The sequence below is a fragment of the Antechinus flavipes genome, chromosome 3 (genome assembly GCF_016432865.1).
Source record: "Antechinus flavipes isolate AdamAnt ecotype Samford, QLD, Australia chromosome 3, AdamAnt_v2, whole genome shotgun sequence".
NCBI lineage: Eukaryota > Metazoa > Chordata > Mammalia > Dasyuromorphia > Dasyuridae > Antechinus > Antechinus flavipes.
The window spans coordinates 268,420,908-268,442,303 of record NC_067400.1 but is presented as its reverse complement, the minus strand read 5'-3'; the positions used below and the strand labels follow the sequence as shown (position 1 = coordinate 268,442,303).

General features: G+C 31.3%; 1 protein-coding gene across 1 annotated transcript in view; it reads right to left on the bottom strand.

Annotated features, from left to right (window-relative positions):
• TMEM47 (transmembrane protein 47) overlaps window positions 1-21,396 on the bottom strand; it is a 52,138-nt gene that overhangs the window by 11,170 nt on the left and 19,572 nt on the right. Inside the window, exon 2 of the mRNA XM_051991018.1 lies at window positions 4,931-5,071. Coding sequence (XP_051846978.1) covers window positions 4,931-5,071 — 141 coding nt within the window. The remainder of the gene's footprint in view (window positions 1-4,930; window positions 5,072-21,396) is intronic.

Here is a 21,396-nt window from a genome sequence, read left to right as displayed (position 1 = left end):
TACACCTAAAAATTGCTTTTATGAAAAAACTAATAAAATATATAAACTTTTGGTTATTTTGATTAGAAAAAAAGATAAAAAAACAAACAAACAAACAAATACCTAGCATCAAAAATGAAAAGGGTGAAATTATAACCAAAGGAAAAAAAAATAAAGCAATAATTAGTGGATATTTTAGTCAACTGTTTGGAAGCAAATCTGATAATCTTGACAAAATGAATGAATATTTACACAAATATAAATTGCCCAGATTAACAGAGGAGAAAATATATTACTTAAGTAGTCCCATTTTAGGAAAATAAATTGCAAAAGCTAGGGTGCCATAATCAACTATGAACAACTTGGTTATTCTCAGTGGTTCAGTGATCCAAAGAAATTTCAATAGACTTTGGACAGAAAATGCCTTTGGCATCCAGAAAAAGAACTATAGAATTTGAATGTAAACCAATACATACTATATTCACTTCTTTTTTCAGTTTTTTTCTTCCTTTCCCATTGTTTTTCCCTTTTGATTTTTCTCTCCCAACATGATTCAGAAAGCAATGTATATTAAAATAAATTTAAAAATACAAATTAAATCTTATTTGTGTTTCTGAAATTCTAACACAAATTTTAGATTTCATAGATGCTGATATGATGACCATTATTTAAACAATCATAGCATAAAAGATATTTTTAAAAAGCAATCTTTATCTTTAAGTTTTCTAATTAGATTTATACCTCAATATGAAAGAAGACACATGTATAGCTCATTGGTCTTAAATTAAAATTGAGTAAATTTTGACTAAATTATAATTATAATTAGAAACATAGTAGTGGGGTGGGGCGGGGAATGCTGGTATTTTACAGGAAGATTTGGACTTGGTGATTTTGACACATATAGATAATCCTAAACAGATTACATGATCTAGTAGTACTACCACAGAAATCTCTTAGATTCATATTTAAATTGTTCATCTAAATCAACGAAGAGATTTTCTCATACCTAGAAAATTCCTCTACCGCATTGAAATCACATAATGCTTAGCATTATTGCAAAACTTAACTTTCTGAAAGAGAAATAGATTCAACTACCTGAAGCTTATACAAAATAGAATTCATATTAGATCGTATGCCTCCTGATTTCCAGCCCAACTCACTTCATCTGACATTTTTAGTCATTTCTTGACACCTGTTGTTAGTGGTCATGAACCAGAGAAGAATTCAGCAAAGCAAAGGATCAGTCTGATACAGGAGAAAAAAATTCCAAAGAAATGTATATCACAGAGAAGAGACTGATAGAGACTAAAGAGAAGTCAAGAAGAGTAAGGATTGAGAAAAAGACCAAGGGAGTATTTGATAGTGAAGAGAACATCAGGTGTTTAGAAGACAACTATTATGGTTAAGTCAAAAACTGGAATGTATGGAGATTAAGAAGAGAATAAAAAAAAGAAAAAGAAAGAAAATAGAGGCACCATTATTCATACTCCTTTCAAAGGGTTTAGCCAAAAGTTGTGAGATCTTCTCTATGATACCTTCCTTCAGTAGCACATGTACGGGAACAAATGTAGTCAATATTGAAAATGATCCAAGCCTGAGGCTTGGTAGAATGCAAATGGTTATATAATAAGGAGACAAGTGACTTTTAAGAGAACAGGTACAGTTGAAGTCATTTACTGAAGAGGCAAGATAGAGAAAAGAGAAGTGAGTGGATCATGAAGAGAAGATGGTTTAGGAGAAAATTAAGGGGTCAAGTGATTAAAGATTACATTCTGTATAATTATGGTTTAATAAGGGAAGAAAGAAAGAGAGGTAGAAAGCCAAGAGATTATGGTCATAGGAGCACTTTTTGGCATTCTTGAGTATGGTCATAGTACATTTTTGGAAGATAGAAATATCAAGGGTATGATCATCTATGTGTATGGCTGAAGTGGTATGGAGGTGAGTAGATTGAAGAATAGAAGGATCATGTTGTTGGAGAGAGAGTTGTCAATATGTTGAAGTCTCCTAGTATGAAGCACAGGGGAAGCAAATGAAAATGCAGGAAGTCAAGAGATGAAAGATAGTTGGAGGATGGAAAACTAACTCAATCATTTCATTATACCATTGAGAAATCAGACTGAGAAAACTAAGTGATATACCCAGTTACACAGCTAGAAGAGTCAGACATGATATTAATGAAGTACTGCAAACTTAATACTTTCCACATTTCATCCAGGTAGGTTACTTTAGTTCCTTTAGGGTAGTACTCTTTTTTTCAAACTTGTCTCATTTTTAGCAAGCAAATTTTCCATTTCTCTCCTTTATTTTGCCCAGAGGAACATGATGGATCTATTTTAATGACTATATTTTCCAGAAATCAACTACAAGTACTTTTAATGATATTCTCCAAACAGAAAGGAAAAGACTGACCTGCTGTGTTACAAATAACCATGAAGATCTACCCTATTAAAATGTATAATGAGCTTGAAGTTAATGATTCTTTCAAGCACTCATATAGTCACAGCATGTCAAAAGAGATTAAGTTAAATGAAGTGACAGCATTATTAAGATACTATATTGATATGGAGTTTTAGTAGTTTAAAAAATCCTAGTATTTTTAAAATGCCAGGATGTAACAATTAAGATTTGTTGCAGCTAGTTATAGTTCTTATTTCCACAAAAGGGATTAAACTATTTTTCAAGAGATTTATTTTCTTATTAGTAGATAAATATCTAGATATTTAGACTGTGACAACACTTCTTCAGGAGAACTTTGTTGAATGAGGAAAATGAAAGTACAAAGAAGGAAAATAATTTATCCATAGTTACAATCTACTAAATATTACAAGGTAGAATTTGAACCCAGGTGTTAAGCCCACAATTAGTACTTTCCATTAGCCATGTGATATGCTGCAGTAATAGCTTTGTTGTAGTTGTTCATTTCAGTCATATCTGATTCTGACCCCATTTGAGATTTTCTTGGCAGAGATACCAGAGTGGCTTGCTATTTTTATTTTCTTTTATACCTCTTTTTATACATGAAAAAAAATGAGGAAAACAAGCATAAGTGACTTACCCAGTATCACATAATTATTAAGTGTCTAAGGGCAGATCTGAACTCATGAAGATGAGCATGATTCTAGACCTTGTCATCATGCATACAATTTAATTACTGCTTAGCATGGGAAACATATGGGTGGGTGTGCATTACATATATACATACATATATATGGTATTATGGCATTAATGGTGTCAATAACTATTCCTCTAAATACTTAAGGAAGTAAGACACAGTTATAAAGATAAGGTCAGTTAAAATGGACTGTCAGGGAAATTCAAATTATTTCATTTTACTCATCAGTGCTAGAGCCAAAATAATTCTCAAAGCCAAAACTAAGCTGCAATTCTTGGGACTTTGAGGGCATATTAACATTCTATTAAATTAGTCATCAGAGAATTTTGTTTCCTGAAACTTAGAAATGTTTCTTTTTTAACTTAGAATTCTGTTGCACTACTATTAGTTTAGTGAAACAGAATCTGCTTTTTGAAAAATAATAATCAAATTATCAAAGTTATCATTAACAATATAATATATAAAAGTAAGTTAGCAATGAACTCCTTTGTTTGAGAGTTGTACACTATAGTCCTTAGTCCACTATATGTCATCTGTGTGACTTTAGTTAAATTACTTAAAGTCCTTAAAATTCAGTTTCTTAACTTCTAATAAGGGAATTAGACTAGGTAATCTTGAGTCCTCTTCTAGATTGAAATCAATGATGTTATAAGTCTATTATTAGGGGTCTTTCATATTTGTGATCTGTAAGTGGTACCTTTACATCTCTGGGCCTCAACTTTCTTTTCTGTAAAATGTGGTGGTTTGATTGATTGTCCAAGAATTTTTCCTGAAACACAAATGATCTCCTTTTTGTCCAGTTGTCTAAGTAAAAACATCAATATGAACAGTAGGGGGCAGCAGAACACTTCATCATTTCTCTCTCTCTTTTTTTTTTTTTTTTTTGAATTTTATATTCTTAATACCCTTCACATTCAATAACCACCTATATATACCAATCATATTAATGACTTTTAAAAATCCATCCAGCAGTTTACATGATTTTATCGTTGTATTCATTATTCTCTATTGGATAGATGATTCTGTGAGCTTTGACAGGGATGTGATTGACAGAATGAAATGAAGTTAGCTCAAGATACAAATATATATTATTTCAGATCAAGTCATAATGTTTAACAAAGTAATTGTTAATGGGAGTTGCTATTCTCATTAAAGAAATGGTTTACTGTCTTCTTAGTCAGTGAGGCATTTTCTGAATATTTCCTTGTGATATTTTAGCATCTATTTCATTGGTGTTTTAATCTGGACAGTTTCATATTTTGATAGCTTTTAAATCAATGAGCACATATTAATTAACATTTCACAACTGACTTATTTGTGGCATAGGGTATAAACAGCAAAATCTAAAACTAATTTGATTTATTTTCATACTGAATTACACATGATGACATAGAATTTGCAATTAATTCCCTGGCTTCAAGTCATGGGGGGGAAAAAAAAAACTAAAAAAAAATAAAACTTGACATTATGATTTCAATAAGACTAAAAAAGCAGGCACAAAAATAAAACCTCCTTTCAGGGTTTTTGGGGGGAAAGGAACTGTTTGTGAACAAATCTGCTACAGTTACTAAGGCAAACAGTACTTTAAAGTGCTATTATTTATTCATATTTTGCTTAAAAGTTTTGTACCTGTAACTTAAAATATTTAACAAACTAAAAAAAAAAATAATAATGATCTGCTGAAGTCTAATCCAATTTATTTTAAGATATAACAACTGTCACCAAATTTGTATGGGATACAATATAGATATACTACTTTACATCTCTGTATAAACAACAGAGATGTAAAAAGCCTCATGATTTATAACACAGAAGGGAAAATGTTAAGCTATTTACCTGCTGCAAAAAGCATCACAGCAACTGGTCTATAGAAACGTCTCCGAGATCCCACGCAGATCGATATCAAACCAACTAAGAAGGCAATGAGAATGATGGCAGCACCACCCAAGAGTAAGGCCAATGTAGCAATCTGCCAATCTAGAAAAGGAAAATAAAGTAAATGATGTCAACATGCAATTCTGAGGAGTATAAAACAGGATAATGCTCCACAATCCACAACCCACTGTAGTTAAATGTTAGCAATTAACCAAAAAGTGAACTGAGAAAAATCCATTATAGCTATTTAGTATGATAGAGTGGAATAAGCACTGACTTTCCTGTTAGAGGATCTGGTTTCAAATTACATCTGAGGATTACTATGTATGTGATCTTCGGTAAATCACTCATCCATGAAATTCAGTGTTCTCTTCTGTACAATTAGAGAGTGAAACGAGTCCTCTAATTTTTCTATCTATAATAATATATCCCTTATTTTGTTTGAATAATTTAACGTACCAGAGTTCCTATAACCCTTAGGACAACATTTTTCCCATTAAAGATGTTTTTTTCAAGGATTCCACTAATATGTTAAATCCATTAAAAGGGTCATGTAAAAGATATAAAGCAGATATAAGCAAGTTACACCCAATTATTAATAACTTGTATATTAAAAGCATCATAAAATATAGAATCATGGAAGTATAGAGGGCTGAAACTCTTGAGTCATTGCACTGAGGTCTGTTCAAGCACTTAGGGCTAATTACTGATTGGACAATACTCTATGAGGATATGCTTGGAAAATGGTCCTTCCCACTATCCTGTGCTGGCTCAATGATTGGTGTATACAGAGGATTGTAGGAGGGACTAGGTGGTGGAGTAAGATGAGCCAGAGTCACACTTTGGCGGTAGAAGAGGGAGAAGGCAGTTCCGGAAATTCTGCTTCCATTCTGTTCATTCCTGTGTTTAAAGACCAAGAATAAAGACTAAGGACTTTCACTTATCCCGACTCTGTCTGATTCTGGGGTGCCCTAAGTGCTAGTGTAGTCATCACAGAAGTTAATCACTGATAAAAAGATGTGAATCAGTCATATAGTGACAATATAAATATTGTAATAAAGTACACATAATATTAAAAGATCAAGAGAAAGCCATCCATTGTGTTAAATCATTCTTTTCTTTTTTTCTTCCAGATTGACAGAAGAACCTGGACAAGAAGCCTTCATGATGAAAAGACATAGAAGGGTTACAATCTGTATTTGTGGAGGTGGTTTCCACCCTAATGATCATAAATCAAAAAACTGTACATCATTGTTGAATCTATTTTTTTTATTCATTCAATGTTTATTAAGTTCTTTTTATGGTCAAAGCACAGTAATTAGATAATTTCAGATTTTTTTTTCAAACTAACTGGGAAGGTTACTGAAAAATTTTCTCTATTTGGTATAAAAGGGAAAAAAACATAGAAATGATATAATAGGACTCTTGTTTCATCCACATTTTCAATTATTTTATAGACAGAATGAATTATTTGAGGAAATGAATAGCCTACTTAAATAACATTTAAAAGTTAAAAGGACAAAGTAAATGTAAGTAATCATTTTTATTATCATTGACATGATTTATTTTTAATCCTGATTTTTATATGCAACACATTTATAAGTTACTTTTCTAACACATTTAGAATATTTGAGTTGCCAAGGACTTCAGACATCATTTTGTCCACCTGAAAGCCAAACAAGGAACATATCTTGTACAAATTTATATAGGTCTACACTATTAAAGAGAGAGAGAGAGAGAGAGAGAGAGAGAGAGAGAGAGAAGCAAAACCCAGGTCACCTGACATCCTCTCTAAGGTTTTTGTTGCACCATAATCCATATAATAAATGAAACCTAATTTAATATATCCTAGAAGTTGAATTCGGAAGAGTTTTGGATAATTACTTGTTATGGATACCTTTGCAAAAGGTTTAATTTTCTAATTTTTAGAAATATTGTCAATATTTTGATGATTCCTTTGTTTAAAACTATTTTTGGAGGATAAAAACCACTGGACTGACAGACTACTGCTTTCAATTAACCTTGATGCTGAGAAAATTTCTTCATTTAAGAAAGTTACTGGGAGTTTATTTTAGGAAAAAAAAAATTAGTCTTGCACTTCTTTAGTCATAACATATTTCTCCTCTTCTGTGTCAAAAATCTCTTTCTTGGTGTATATGTTTATGCAGCATCTTTTTCTTTGAAGTATATACCAATGAGATACTTCAAAATACAGGCCTTTTTTTTTTTTTTTTTTTTTTTTAAGTTACCTTTTTCCTCAAAGAGGAACAAGGTTGTTAACCAGAAATTCAGTTAAAAGTAGGAAACCACTACTCATTTGCTTCAGGAAAAGTGCTTGTTTGACTCAATGGTGATCACTAAAGATAATCAAAGTTGATCTAGAACTGATGTTAGTTCTTTGTATCATTATATGCTGAATGAAAGGCAAATAGCTTGTAAGATACATCCTAGTACATCTTCAGGATGAAAACTAGGCATTTTACAATTTTAATTCTTCAAGTAGCTCCATTTTTATCACCACCTCCAGGTTTTGAGGAAGTTGGAAATCTTTTTTCTTTCTTTCTTTCTTTTTTTTTTTTTTTTTTGCCCTTTCAATTTGGGGTTTAGCTATTTCCTGCTTATATATAGTTTTCCTGGGAAGAAAAAAAAAAAGTTCCCTCTTGAGCAGTCTCGAGTTCTGACTGCGATATTTTTCAGAGTTGAAGTCATTTATTAGTTTCCTCTATGTACTTTTCCCCTTTTTTTTCAACCACCATCTACAGAGAAAGGAAAAAAAAAATAACATCTTGGCTTGTGATCCATAAGTAGGAGCAGGAGGTATTCAGATTACTTCTATTTTTGAGATGCTTGAGAGAAAGAGAGAGAGAATAATAATTTAAAAAAAAAAAACAAAAAAAAAAAACTAGTGCTTAAACTTTCTTTTACTTTAGGTATCTTTCGCCTATTTTTATTATTTATTTATTTTTATTGTTTAATTGAACTATTTGAGAATGGATCTCACTACTTAGCCCAGGCTAGAAATGAGGAAGCTACTCAGCAAGAATCAATTTGTGGAATTTTGACCTCCTTCATTTCCCCCTCTTGGCCAGTTCAACCTTACCTAAAAAACCTCTCCTCCTTGAGGTGTAATTTATAATAGTAACAGTCTAAGAACTAAGCTTAAAAGTAATTTACCATCCTCAGCCTCCCATTTTCAGGAAGGATTAAATTACATTCTATCAGGACTTATCACTACTAAATAAATCAAATAAATAAATAATCTTTAAAACAAAGAAAAATGTATATCTTACAAAGACATATATTTAGTTCACTTTTTTCATTTAATAGCATTTTATGTTTCTTCAATTACAGGTAAAGTTAGTTTTTAATATTTATTTCAGTAAGATTTCCAGTTACAAATTTTTATCCTCTCAATTTCCTCCCCCAATACAAGAAACAATCTGATATAGATTATACATGTAAATCATGCAAATCATGTTAAACATATTTCCATATTAATTATGTTGTGAAAGAAGCAGAACAAAAGTGAAAACTACAAGAAAGAAAAAAAGTGAAAATAATAAGTGACTATCTGCATTAACACTCCAGAATTATGTTTCTGAATGTGGATTGCATTTTACATCATAAGTCTGTTGGAATTGTTTTGGATTGCTGTATTGCAGAGAAGAGTTAAGTCTATCACAGTTGATCATCATACAATGTTGCTGTTAATGTGTACAATGTTCGCCTGCCTCTGTTCACTTCCCTTAGCATCAGTTCAAGTAAATCTTTTTACATTTTTTGAAATTCGTGGGTTCATCATTTCTTATGCAATAATAATATTCCATTATATTTATATACCATATGCCAGTTGACAGGCATTCCCTCAATTTTCAATTGTTTGCCACCACAGAAAGAGCTACTATAACTATTTTTGTAGATATGGATCCTTTTCCCTTTTTTATGATTTTCTTGGGATCCAGACCTACTAGTGGTATTGTTGTATCAAAAGTTGTGCATAGTTTTATAGTCATTTAGACATAGGTACAAATTGCTCTCAAGAATGATTAGTTCAGTTCACAGTTCCACCCACATTGTATCAACTTTCCAATTTTTCCACATCTTCTCCAAAATTTATCATTTTCCATTTCTGTCATATTAGTCAATGTGATAAATGTCAGATTTCTTTTAATTTTTATTCATCTAATCAAATGTGATTGAGAACCATTCTGGAGAGCAATTAGTAACTGCGCCCAAAGGGCTATCAAACTTTGCATACCCTTTGATCCAGTGTTTCTACTGGGTTTGCATATGAAAGAGATCATAAAGGAGAGAAAAGGACTTACATGGGCAAAAATGTTTTAGATAGCCCTTTTTGTAGTGGCAAGAAACTGGAATCTGAATGGATGTCTATCAGTTGGAGAATGGCCAAATAAGTTATGGTATATGAATATTATGAAATGTTACTGTTCTATAAGAAATGATCAGCAGGATGATTTCAGAGAGACTTGGAGAGACTTACATGAACTGATGCTAAATGAAGTGAGAAGAACAACAGCAAGATTAAATGATGATCAGTTCTGATGGACATAGCTCTTTTCAACAAGGAGATGATTCAGGCCAGTTCCAGTGGTTTTGTGATGAAGAGAGACATCTGCACCCAGAAAGAGGACTGTGGGAATTGAGTTTTGTTCATAACATAGCATTTTCACTTTTTTTGTTGTTATTTGCTTGCATTTTGTTTTCTTTCTCATTTTTTCTTTTGGTCTGATTTTTCTTGGGCAGCATGATAACTGTGGAAATATGTATAGAAGAATTACACAAATTTAACATATATTTGATTATTTGCCATGGAGGTGTGGGGGAAGGGAGGGAACAAATTGGAACATAAAGTTTTGAAAGGTTGAATGTTGAAAATTATACTTATGTTTTGAAAATAAAAATGCTTTAATTAAAAAAAGAGAGCATTTTTCATAAGATTATAGCTTTCATTTCTTCATCTGAAAATGGCCTATTAGTATGCTTTGACTATTTTTATATTTAGGGATGACTTACATTCTTATAAACTTGATTCAGTTCCCTATGTTTGAGAAATGAGGTTTTTATCAGAAACATTGGCTGTAAAAACTAAATCCCAGCTTTCTGCTTTTTTATTTGCATTGCTTTTGTTTATTCAAAAATGATTTTTTTTAATTTAATGTAATCAAAATGTTTCATTGTGCATTCATAACGATTGTTCTACATCTCTTGTTTGGTCACATCTTCCTTTCCTCATAAATATGACAAGTAAACTGTTCCTTGTTCTCATAATTTGTTTATGGCATCACCCTTTACAGAATGGGCAAATTAGTGTGTTTTGATTTCTTCATTACAGATGCTCCTTTAACAAAAGTAGCATTCATTACTTTCAAAAGAATGGGTAGAATGTTGTTTAAGTCATCTATGCATTTTGATCCTATCTTGGCATAGGGTGTGAGATATTAGTCTATGCCTAGTTTCTGCCATACTATTTTCCATTTTTCCCAGAAGTTTTTGGTTCTTATTCCAGAAGTTGGAATCTTTGAGTTTACCAAAGAGTGGATTACTACAGTTTACTTGTGTTCTTCCTTCTCCTCCACTTGCTCTTTCTCTTCTTTCTCCTCCTCCCTTTCCTTCTCTACCAAAAGAAATGATGATGTGATGCAAGATTCGTAAAGTCAATAGATTAATTGAATTCCAGTATGCAATATGGATATGGATTCAAAACAGTTGAAACATGTGTAGACATTCTATTAGTAGTTCCACTCAGTAACTATATAGGGAAGAAGAACATTTTTACTTGGTTATGGAGTTACAACTTGGATATATTTGGATGCAGAAGAAAGAACCTCTCCCCCTAGTGGGAAAGGGCCTGAGGCCCTTTTCCTTTTTATTCCAGTATGATACCCACAGAGCACACTTCTCATATTTTTATCTTTGTCATATCTTGGCTATCCTAATTTTAGGTGAAGAAGGAATTGATGAATGGGGAGAAAAGGGAGAAGAGGAGGCAGAGAGAAAGAAAGACAGGCAGACAGACACAAAGTCAGAGAGATAGAGGTAGACACAGAGTCAGAGAGAGATTGGATGATCCCCTCCAGGTAGTTCATAATGGGAATTCAGAGAGTAGTGTATGACCACTGCAGATTTGGCCATTCCCTACTTTACTAAATTAAAAAAAATAATAATAAAGATAGAAAGTGTTGGAACAGACAGTAGCTGGAGACTGTTGTTACTACATGAAATGATTGAAGGAGCAGTGTGGATTTAACTACCATTCTTTGCCTGCAGATGTTAAGAACTCCTATGTGATTTCTCTATGCAACTGAGCTTTTTCTAATTTCTGGTTGTTTTATTAAAAAAAAAAAAAAAAAAAACTGTTCCTAATAATAAATGCTCACTGATTTTTGTCTTTTAATTAATTGTACTCAAACGAATTGTATTTGTTTAAACCCTGGTCTAAATTAGGATCTCATCCTAATTTTCACTTAATTGGTCTATAATCACAAGAGATGGTTATTTTTTTGGTCATTTTCTATAATATTAATATACATATACATGCATATAAACATTTTGTAATATATGGAGATATATACATATATATGCTTGTGTGTGTGTGTGTGTGTATAAAACACATACTGTATATTTAAGTATATCAAATATAGACAGACAAAAGAGATGAAAGAAAGAGAGAAAGAAAGAGAGAGAGTAAATGACCAATACTTATTTGAATCTTGTCAGGAAGTACCATGCTTAAAGTCAAAGTCTTGACTAGGTTTTTTCATACAGTGCCATAGCAACACTCTCTGTAGCTATGGCTTTAACTATAATCCCAGTTCTGACTGACTAAAGGCAACTGAGTATTCTGGATAGTTAGGAAAGTGGCCAAGAGTCAAGTATTCCATGGAAGACAGCAGATAAGAGATGAGAAAATCCATCTCTTTACCTTCACCTCATGGTAGGGTACTTTGGATATGGAATATTGAATATATTATGGGAAATAATCAATGTGTTAGTTATAAAGTTAAGCTATTTTTTCTTCTTAAATTACTGTTATATGGAATGGTTTTCTGGGAAAGGAAGAAAAAAGTATATTTAGAATCAATGTTATAAAATCAAATTAACAAGATAAGATATGCACACATATAAAACACATATAAGAAATGTATATATGCATATATAGAGGATTTATATATGTATAATCTGTACATATATGTGCATTGATATACATCTATACACATGTACATGCACGTATGCACACACAGATGTGTGTGTGTATGGGTATGTGTGTGTATATAATCAAGGTATCCTAGCACACAGAGTTAGGTGGCTTTCTGGTACTAATAATAATTCTTAGGTCCAAAATTTTCTTTAAAATTTCAGTTACTTTTCTGGTTGAGTCTGAAGCATATGTAAAGATGCCATTTCTGTGGCCAATAAGTGATGCAGTGTCTTATCATTTTATTTTCCAATTACAATTTCTATCCCACTCACTTTTAAATGCCTGACAAGAATAGTGTAATACCTAGATAACATTAAAATGAAAACTAGAGAATATTTACCTCATAAATTGAAAAATAAATCTTAAAATGAGAAGTTTATGTACTAAATACAACTTTGCAATTCATTAAAATGCTTTGTGATGCAGCTTTGATATTTATGACAAATGGTCAAAACTTTATTCAGATCTAAAGCAGTTAAAATTTTCAATTAATCTATTGACTTTAAGAATCTTACATCACATAAATATTCAATACTATATAAATATTGTTCACAACAAGAGAATAAATATTACTTCTATTAATTTGAAAATCTTGGATATATATTTAAAATCAGTTTAATTCTGTATAAAATTCAAGTTTCCAATTACTAGTATTGTAGTATGTTTCAATACCTGTAATATGAGTTCTGGAAAACCTATTATTTATACTTAAATGTTTGTATTTACAAACATGCCATTTACAATCATTACACTATAATAAGTAGTAGAGAAATGATCTAGATATGGTAGTTACCAGACTTAATATGTGCAGTGCTCTTAAAACTAGTAGTTGCTCATTTATCAACTTGCCTTATTTGAAATTTGAATTTTGTTGATTTAATTGCAATGAACACATGGTGATCTATTTGAGCAAAGTAATATGAGCTCCTACAGCTATTAAACTATGCAATTAACCTGTTTAGGTTAAGAATGTTGCAGAACCTTTCCTAGCTGAAAATCAAATTTAAAACAAAGCTGTCATTCTTTGCATAAGTATCACAGTAAATAACTTCTTCCAGATAGGTTTAGGTAGAGACATGAATATTATTAAAAAGAGGAGAAATGAAAACCAAATACTGCCCTTCTAGAGTAATGCTATAAAAACCTCTTACTTCATCTCACAGAAAATAAAAGACAAGAAAAATACACAAAAGAACTGAAAGAAGAAATAAATTAATAAATGGCCAATAAGTGAATGAATGAGAAAACAAAACAAACAAAAAAATGAAGATGTGAGAGAATGATTGAATAGTGAATAAATGAATGAGCAAATAGCTAAATAGATGTATAGATACCTAGGTAAGCAGATAGGTAGAGTAGCTAGATGGCATAATGAACAAACTAGAAACTCTGGAATCCATTAAATTCTTTTTATTGAGTTAAATTTCAGCCTGAAACACCTATTAGCTGTGTGACTCTGGACAAGTCTCTTAAACATGTTTGCCTCATTTCCTCATCTATTAAATAGATGGAGAAGGAAATGACAAAGCAGTCCAACACTTTCAGTAAGAAAGTCCTAAAAGGGTCATTAAAGACCTGGACTAAGATGAAAATGGACTGAACAACAAAAGGTAAGTAAATAAAATAGGATCAAAAACAAGCTAGCTGTCCCCTTGATGTGGCTTCATAAGACTCATTAAAAATCTGCCATTAAAGTACAATTCAGTAGCACAAAAATAGACCTCTATCATTGCATATTTTGGATGGGAAAAGAAACTGATATTGATTGATATTTCTGAATCATAATAGAATTTTATCATTGACTTACTTAAACAAATGTAACCTTCTGTGAGGTCCTACCTAAAGACTATAAGTTTGGGGCAACTTCCTGACAGCTCAGTGGAGAATGCATTTGATTATAGAATTCCTGAAGAAAAAGGATTGTGTGTGTGTGTGTGTGTGTGTGTGTGTGTGTGTGTGTGTGTGTATGTGTGTGTGTTTGGCATTTTTAATTAACAATAAGGTCCCAAAATTAATCCTTTCTAGACTTTGAGACCAGAGTCAATGAGTCAATGATGGTTTCTTCAAAGCCATAGATAATTACTCCAAAAATGTTGCTACTTGTCTATTCTTTTTCAATTAAAAAAAAACCCTTTTCATTCATTTCAAAATTACACCTAAAGTTATCACTGTAGTTGAATGTCGAATAGTGAGCTCCTGACTGAGAACTATAATAGACATCAATTAAGAATCAGAATTTTTCTCCAATTATTCTAAATATTTTTTTCTTTTAAAAACTGTTTTAATGGCCGAATCCCAAAGTTGTATATGTTTTTTCCTTATGCATTTTGAATATAACATTGATCCTAAGTGATTTTCTTTGAAATGGAACATTTCCTTTTTTAAAATTGTCAGGTAAAACATCATTTTAAATGGATTTTGCATGGAAAATGCTTTGTTACCCTTAAAGCATTACAGAAATATTAGCTCTCATTTTCATTGTCTAAAAACAATCAAGCATAACACATTAACAAAAATGATGTCCCTAAACTGATCATTCTGCTTTATTTAACAAAATAAAGTTATCTTTTCCTATCTATTTATAATGTCTCCCTTTAGTTATCTATAAATGTAATCATTTGATTTTTTTTTTCTGAAGCTATTTAGATATTAAAGACTGTAATAAGAACAGAAGATTCCTGTACCCAGTAAAGATTTCAAGTTTCCTATATATCTTACTCATTCTTATTACAAAGATTTTATATTTTTAAGTTATTATAAAAATAGATTAATGTTGCTTGGATAATCCCATTTTGTTCATCTAGAATCATAGACAGGAGGTTAAGTATCTTATTAAGGCATAAAGTGAGTTCAACAAGTTTTGAGAATCAACATAAAATTCACTGAAGAAGCATCATTTTCTTCTACTCCATAATTGGATTCTATGAATGCTATCCTCTTTACATGTAACTTAAGATGTGTATAACATATGTGTCTAAAGTGGAATGAAAAGATCTCATTTTCAATCATAACTCTATCATAAAGAAATGAAAATCTTTACAAACCAGAATCAGAACTATTCTATTTCCTTAAAAAAAAAAAAAATTCAAATTAACTATGTAGTTTCCATGTATAAAAATAATTGATATTTTGTTACTCAGAGTTTCAAACATGATATTTAACTTTTAAAATTATCTACACATAGTAAATGAAGTGGATAACTAGTGTGTTAAGAATCATGCCTAAGTGAAGGGGCAGGTTAATTCTCCGAGAGCCACCACAGCTGTGGATCATAACATCTAAAGGATGTTGCAAAACAGCCTTTACTGATACAGGTGTTACTTGTAGACTGGGAATGAAATAAATTGAAGGGAGAGAGAAGAGGAGAAAAGTCAGACAACGCAACTGCCTCTTAGTTTCCTTGTATCACCATCATCATCCTTTCACATGAAGAGATCCATTCTGTATGTGTGAGTTAGACCTCCAGAAGCCACTGGCAAATGGCTCCCATATCACAACACTAATGAAGTTTTCCAAGTATTTCACCAAAAAATAGATTTCTGAACTATATTAGCTAACTTTCTTTCTGTTGGACTGGTAGTTATCAAAATATTTATTGGAACAACAATAACCAAATTCATATTTTATTTTGTGCATAGATACCCACAAGTATAGAACAGGATCAAACTGGTACAATGTAATTGATTGATTTTTTTTTTCATCTCCTTTACAATCCCAATCATTGAGATATCATAGAGATAATCATTGAGACAAATTATAGAGATCACCAAGATAATAAATAATGTAATAATATAAATTGGCTGCTAAATGATCATACAGGTTTGAAAAAAACATACTTTAGTTTTCAAGGAAAATCCAGGTACAATATATTATTCCTCATTTGTCAACATGGGAAGAAACAGAAATAATAATAAATACTGCTTTATATAAAATAATGATCAGGCTGATTTCAGAAAAGACTGGAAAGTCTTACATGAACTGATACAAGGTAAAGTGAGCAGAAGCAGGAGAACATTATATATAGTAACAGCAAGATTATGTGATGATAAGATGTGATGAATTTACCTCGTTTCAGCAATGCAGTGATCCAAAACAATTCCAATAGACTTGAGATAGAAAATGCCTTCCACATCCATAGAGAGATTTATGGAGACTGAATTTGCATCAAAGTATAGTATTTTCACTTTTTTGCTTATTTGCTTCTTCTTTCTTATGTATTTCCCCCCTTTGGTGTGATTTGTTTTGTACAACATGATAAGTAGGGAAATATGTTTAAAAGGATTGCACATATATTAATCTGTATCAGATTGCTTGCTGTCTTGGGGAAGGGAAAATAAAGGAAGGAGGAAGAAAACATTTGGAATAAAATCTTACAAAAATAAATGCTGAAAACTATCTTTGAAATAACAGTTGAAAAAATTTTGAAAAATATTTGAAGTTTGAAAATTTTTTTGAAAAAATTTGTATTTGAAAAATATTTGAATTTTTTTTTGAATTTGAAAAAAATAAAATACTATTGAGAAAAAGGATAACACAGAATTTAAAGATAGTTACTTAAATATAAGAAAGCACACATTTCATCATATGATTCTGCCTCATGAAGAAGGGGTGAAATAGTCATTGGTAATGTGAGTACTCTCTGCTTTGCCATATTTCAGTCCTATAAACTTAAACAAGCCATTAATCTCAGTGCCCTTCAACTTCCTCAGCTATCAAAGGAAAGTTTTGGATTTGATGGCTTCTAAAGTTCTCTAGTTTTATATTTGAAACTTTATAACCATGTGATATTACTACATAATAATTATTTTGCAAGGCACTTAACAAAATGTTAATAAAGCATTACAACAATTTGAAATATCATAATAATTTATTTAGAAGAAATTTATTCAAAATTTTCAAAAAAAATTTCTTTAGAAGGGTACTTCAAAAGTGTGCTTTTTTTTTCAAGGTAACTTTAACAAATATATGAAAATCAATGGTCTGCTTTCTTACAGAGAATTTGAAAAATTTCAAAATTAAACTGGATTCATTGCAGCAAAGCAAGGTTTTTACTGCAATAAACATATAGATGAAAAGTGAAAAATCAAAGTGAATGACCAATTTTAGCAACAATATTTAAGAAAGATTTAGTCATACTAAAATACATATCATCTTTATAAAAATATACATTATATTTGTAATATTATTTGTTTGTTGGTGTGGGATTGAAGAAGGAAGAAAAAAGTTGTAGAGATAAAGAAGTATCTTACAAACCTTCAAATAATTCCTTTTCAGGTATATTTTGAACAGAAGATGTTCCAATTGTCAAAGTCCATTTGTCTAGTTCACACAAATATAGAAGATCAAGACAAATGATATTCAGGAAAGAAATAAAAATCAGTCTCCTTTCTCTTATAAATTCAGGGAAAGAAACTTCAATTTTAAAATTAATCTTTATTGGCCCTGAATCAAATAATTATCTTGTATGGTAATTACAGTATCAGTCAAGTAATTAAGTTAGGCAATCTCACTGATGGAAATATTCCCTCCATCAAGGCAAGCAACAATTCATAACTGCTTTCCCAAACTGTGAAAATCTTATCAATTCCTCCTATAGAAGAGAGACAGACAGACAAACAGACAGAGAAAAACAGAGAGAGACACAGAGAAAGTCAGGGAGACAGACAGACACACACACACACACACACACACACACACACACACATACACACACAGAGACATACAGATCGAGAGAGTGGAGAGACACAAAGAGAGGCAAGCAGAGAGACAGAGAAACCGAGATTTGTTTTTGTTTTGTTTTGTTTTGTTTTCAATCTTTTGATTGACATCAGACTGTAACTATTCCAGAGATTCCATTAACATGATAGAAAGCAAAGAAAAACCAAGTTTCAAGACTATACTACAGGGGAAGAGGAATTTTGTTGATACATTTTCTGTCAGTTTCTGAAAAGCGTTTTTCATAAAGAGGCTGTTCATAATAATTATATTAATGGAGATCAAACATTAGAGACAGATTATCAACAGGCAGATAAAACATCCTAGTATGACCAGAAATATGAATACAGTAACCAAGTTATTTCTGAATGTGTTGGGGAAGGAGGAGAAGAAAAAAGAGGAGCAGGGGGAGGAGGAAGAGGAGGTGGAGAAAGAAGGGGAGAAAGAGGAGGAGAAGGAAGAAGAGGAGGAGGAAAAAGAGAAGGAAGAAGAGGAAGATGAGGAGAAGGAGAAGGAGCAGGAGAAGAATGAGAAGAAAAAAAAGAAGAGGAAGAAGAGAAAGAAGAAGAATGGAAATAGCAAGAATCAATTCTTTATTTAAGCTTTTCAACTGTTCAGTAAAACAAGATAACATTCATAATTAAAATCTAGTCACAGGGACTGCAAGGAACTATTGACAAATATTTTGGGGAATAACCTATTTTGGGAGCACTTGGCAGTAACAATAATTACTTCAACAATAGATTATTCTTTCTTAGTTGACTCTTTCAGAAAGATAATGTTGCAGAGTAATGGAAAGAAAATTAAATTGGGAATCGGGAAATTTAGGATCCAATCCAAACAGTTATAACTCTTCCTGTGACCCTGGATCAAATGTTTGCTTTTAATGGGTTTCAGTTTCCACTCTGTAAAATAAGAAAGTTGGACTCCTTTGTTCAAAATAGTTTGTGAAGACTGAGAGACTATTGTGAGAATTTCACAAGATTCATTGAAAATATTTTATTGACTTGGCCATTTAAGCAATCAATCAACAAATATTAATTAAGTAGCCATTATGCAAGAGTCATTGTCCTTGGTGATAGGAATACAATAACCAAAAATGAAGCAAATCATTTCAGGTCTAGAATTCTCCTCTTCTATCACCATTAATACTTTTTAATTCCTCAGAATCCCACAGCTTCTGACTTTCAATGTCTACTGAACTGAAATAACTCTAGAAAGAATAAGAAGCTGGGGATGGAGGTGGAGCAAAGATGGAGGAGAAGCCTGGAAGTTACCTGAGATCTCTTCAGTATTCCTCAGCAATAATATTAAGTCAAGCCTCTAAAAGAATTCCCATTAGAGAGAGAGAGAAAGAGAGAGAGAGAGAGAGAGAGAGAGAGAGAGAGAGAGAGAGAGATTGATTTAAAAAGTCATCAATTAACTTCCTTAGAAAAAACTCTATAGGGCTAGATGGATTTGCACATAAATTCTACCAAACATTTAAAGAACAAATATTTCCAGTTCTATATATGCTATTTTGAAAAAGAGGAGGAGTCCTACCAAATTCCTTTTATAACACAAATATGGTGCTAATAGCTAAGCCAGGAAGAGCCAAAAGAGAGAAAGAAAATTATAGAGCAATTTTCCAAAGAATATTGATGTAAACTTTTTTAAATCAATAAGAGAAGTTTTTGACAAAATGTAACATCTATTTCTATAAAACAAAACAAACAGTAGAGAGCATAGAAAAAATGGAACATTTCTTAAAATTATAACTATTATTTCAAACCATCAACAAGCATTATATTTAATGGAGATGAACTTGAAGAAACTTTCTGATGCAATGAACAACTTTAGCAAAGTCATAGGATACAAAATTAGACCCATGTAAATCATCAGGATTTCAATATATTACCAACAAAAATCAGCAACAAGTTGCAGAAAGAGAGATTCAATTTTTAAAATGTAGATGACATAAAATATTTGGGAGTCTACATGCCAAGAAAAATTCTGAATTTATATGAACATAATTAAGAACACTTTTCATACAAAAAAAAGTCATATCTAAATAACTGCAAGAAAAATCATGGGTAGGCTGAATAAATATAATAAAAAATAACAATTATACTTAAACTAATTTATTGACTACCATAACAATCAAACTACAGAAATTTTATTTTATAGATATAGAAAAATAATAGTAATATAAATTGGGAAGGACAAAAGACCAAAAATATTAGGAGAGTTAATTTTTTAAAAAATGAAAGTGGCCTAGCCATATAAAATATAAAGTTATATTACAAAACAGCAATCATAAAAACTGGTACTGACCAAAAAATAGAGTAATGGATCAATAGAATACATTTGATCCATAAGACAAAGTAGTACGTGATCATAGCAATTTGCCGTTTGATAAACACAAAGACTACAGTTTCTGGGATAAAAGCTCACTATTTGACCAAAAACTGCTTGGAAAATTGGAAAACAGTAAGGCACAAACTAGGAATAGACCAACACCACACACTGCATAACAAAATGAGGTCAAAATGAGTACATGATTTAGACATAAAGGGTGATACCATAAGCAAATTAAGAGAACAAGGAAGAGTTGACCTGTCAGATCTATGGAGAAAGGAAGAATTTATGACCAAACAAGAGACAAGGAATGTTATGAAATACAATATGGATAATTTTTATTACATTAATGTAAAAAAGGTTTTGCACAAACAAAAGCAATAAAAGCAAGATTAGAATAAAGTAGAAAGATGGGAAATGATTTTTATAGCCAGTTTTTCTGATAACGACTTCACTTCCTCATATAGAGAAAACTGAATCAAATTTATGACTACAAATCATTCCCCAATTGATAAATAGTCAAGAATATAAGCAGACCACTTTTAAATGAAGAAATTTAAGGTTATCTATAGTCATAGGAATAAACTGCTCTAAATCACTATTGATTGGAAAAATATAAATTAAACAATACCACCTCACACCTATCATATAGACTAATATGAGAGAAAAATAAAATAATAACGATTGAACAATAAATAGGAAATTGGGACACTAATGTATTGCTGGTGGAAAGCAATTTTGAACTATGCCCTAAAGGACTATAAAGTTATATATACCATTTGAGTCAGCAATACCACTATTAGGTTTATGTCCCAAAGAGATCATAAAAATGGGAAAATAATGTACGTGTACAATAATATTTTTAGCATTTCTCTTTTTGTGCAAAGAATTGGGAATTGGGGATGGGGAACAGTTGAATGAATTGTGATAAACAAATATAATGGAATGATATTGTTCTATAAGAAATGATGAGAAGGCTGATTTCAGAAAATCCTGGAAAGATTTACATGAGTTGAGGTTGAGTGAAGTGAACAGAACCAGAAGAATGTACATAATAACAAGACAATAATCAACTATAATAGATTTATCTATTCTCAGCAAAACAAAATATCCAAGACAATTCCAAAAGACTCAGGAGGGAAAATGTTATCCACAT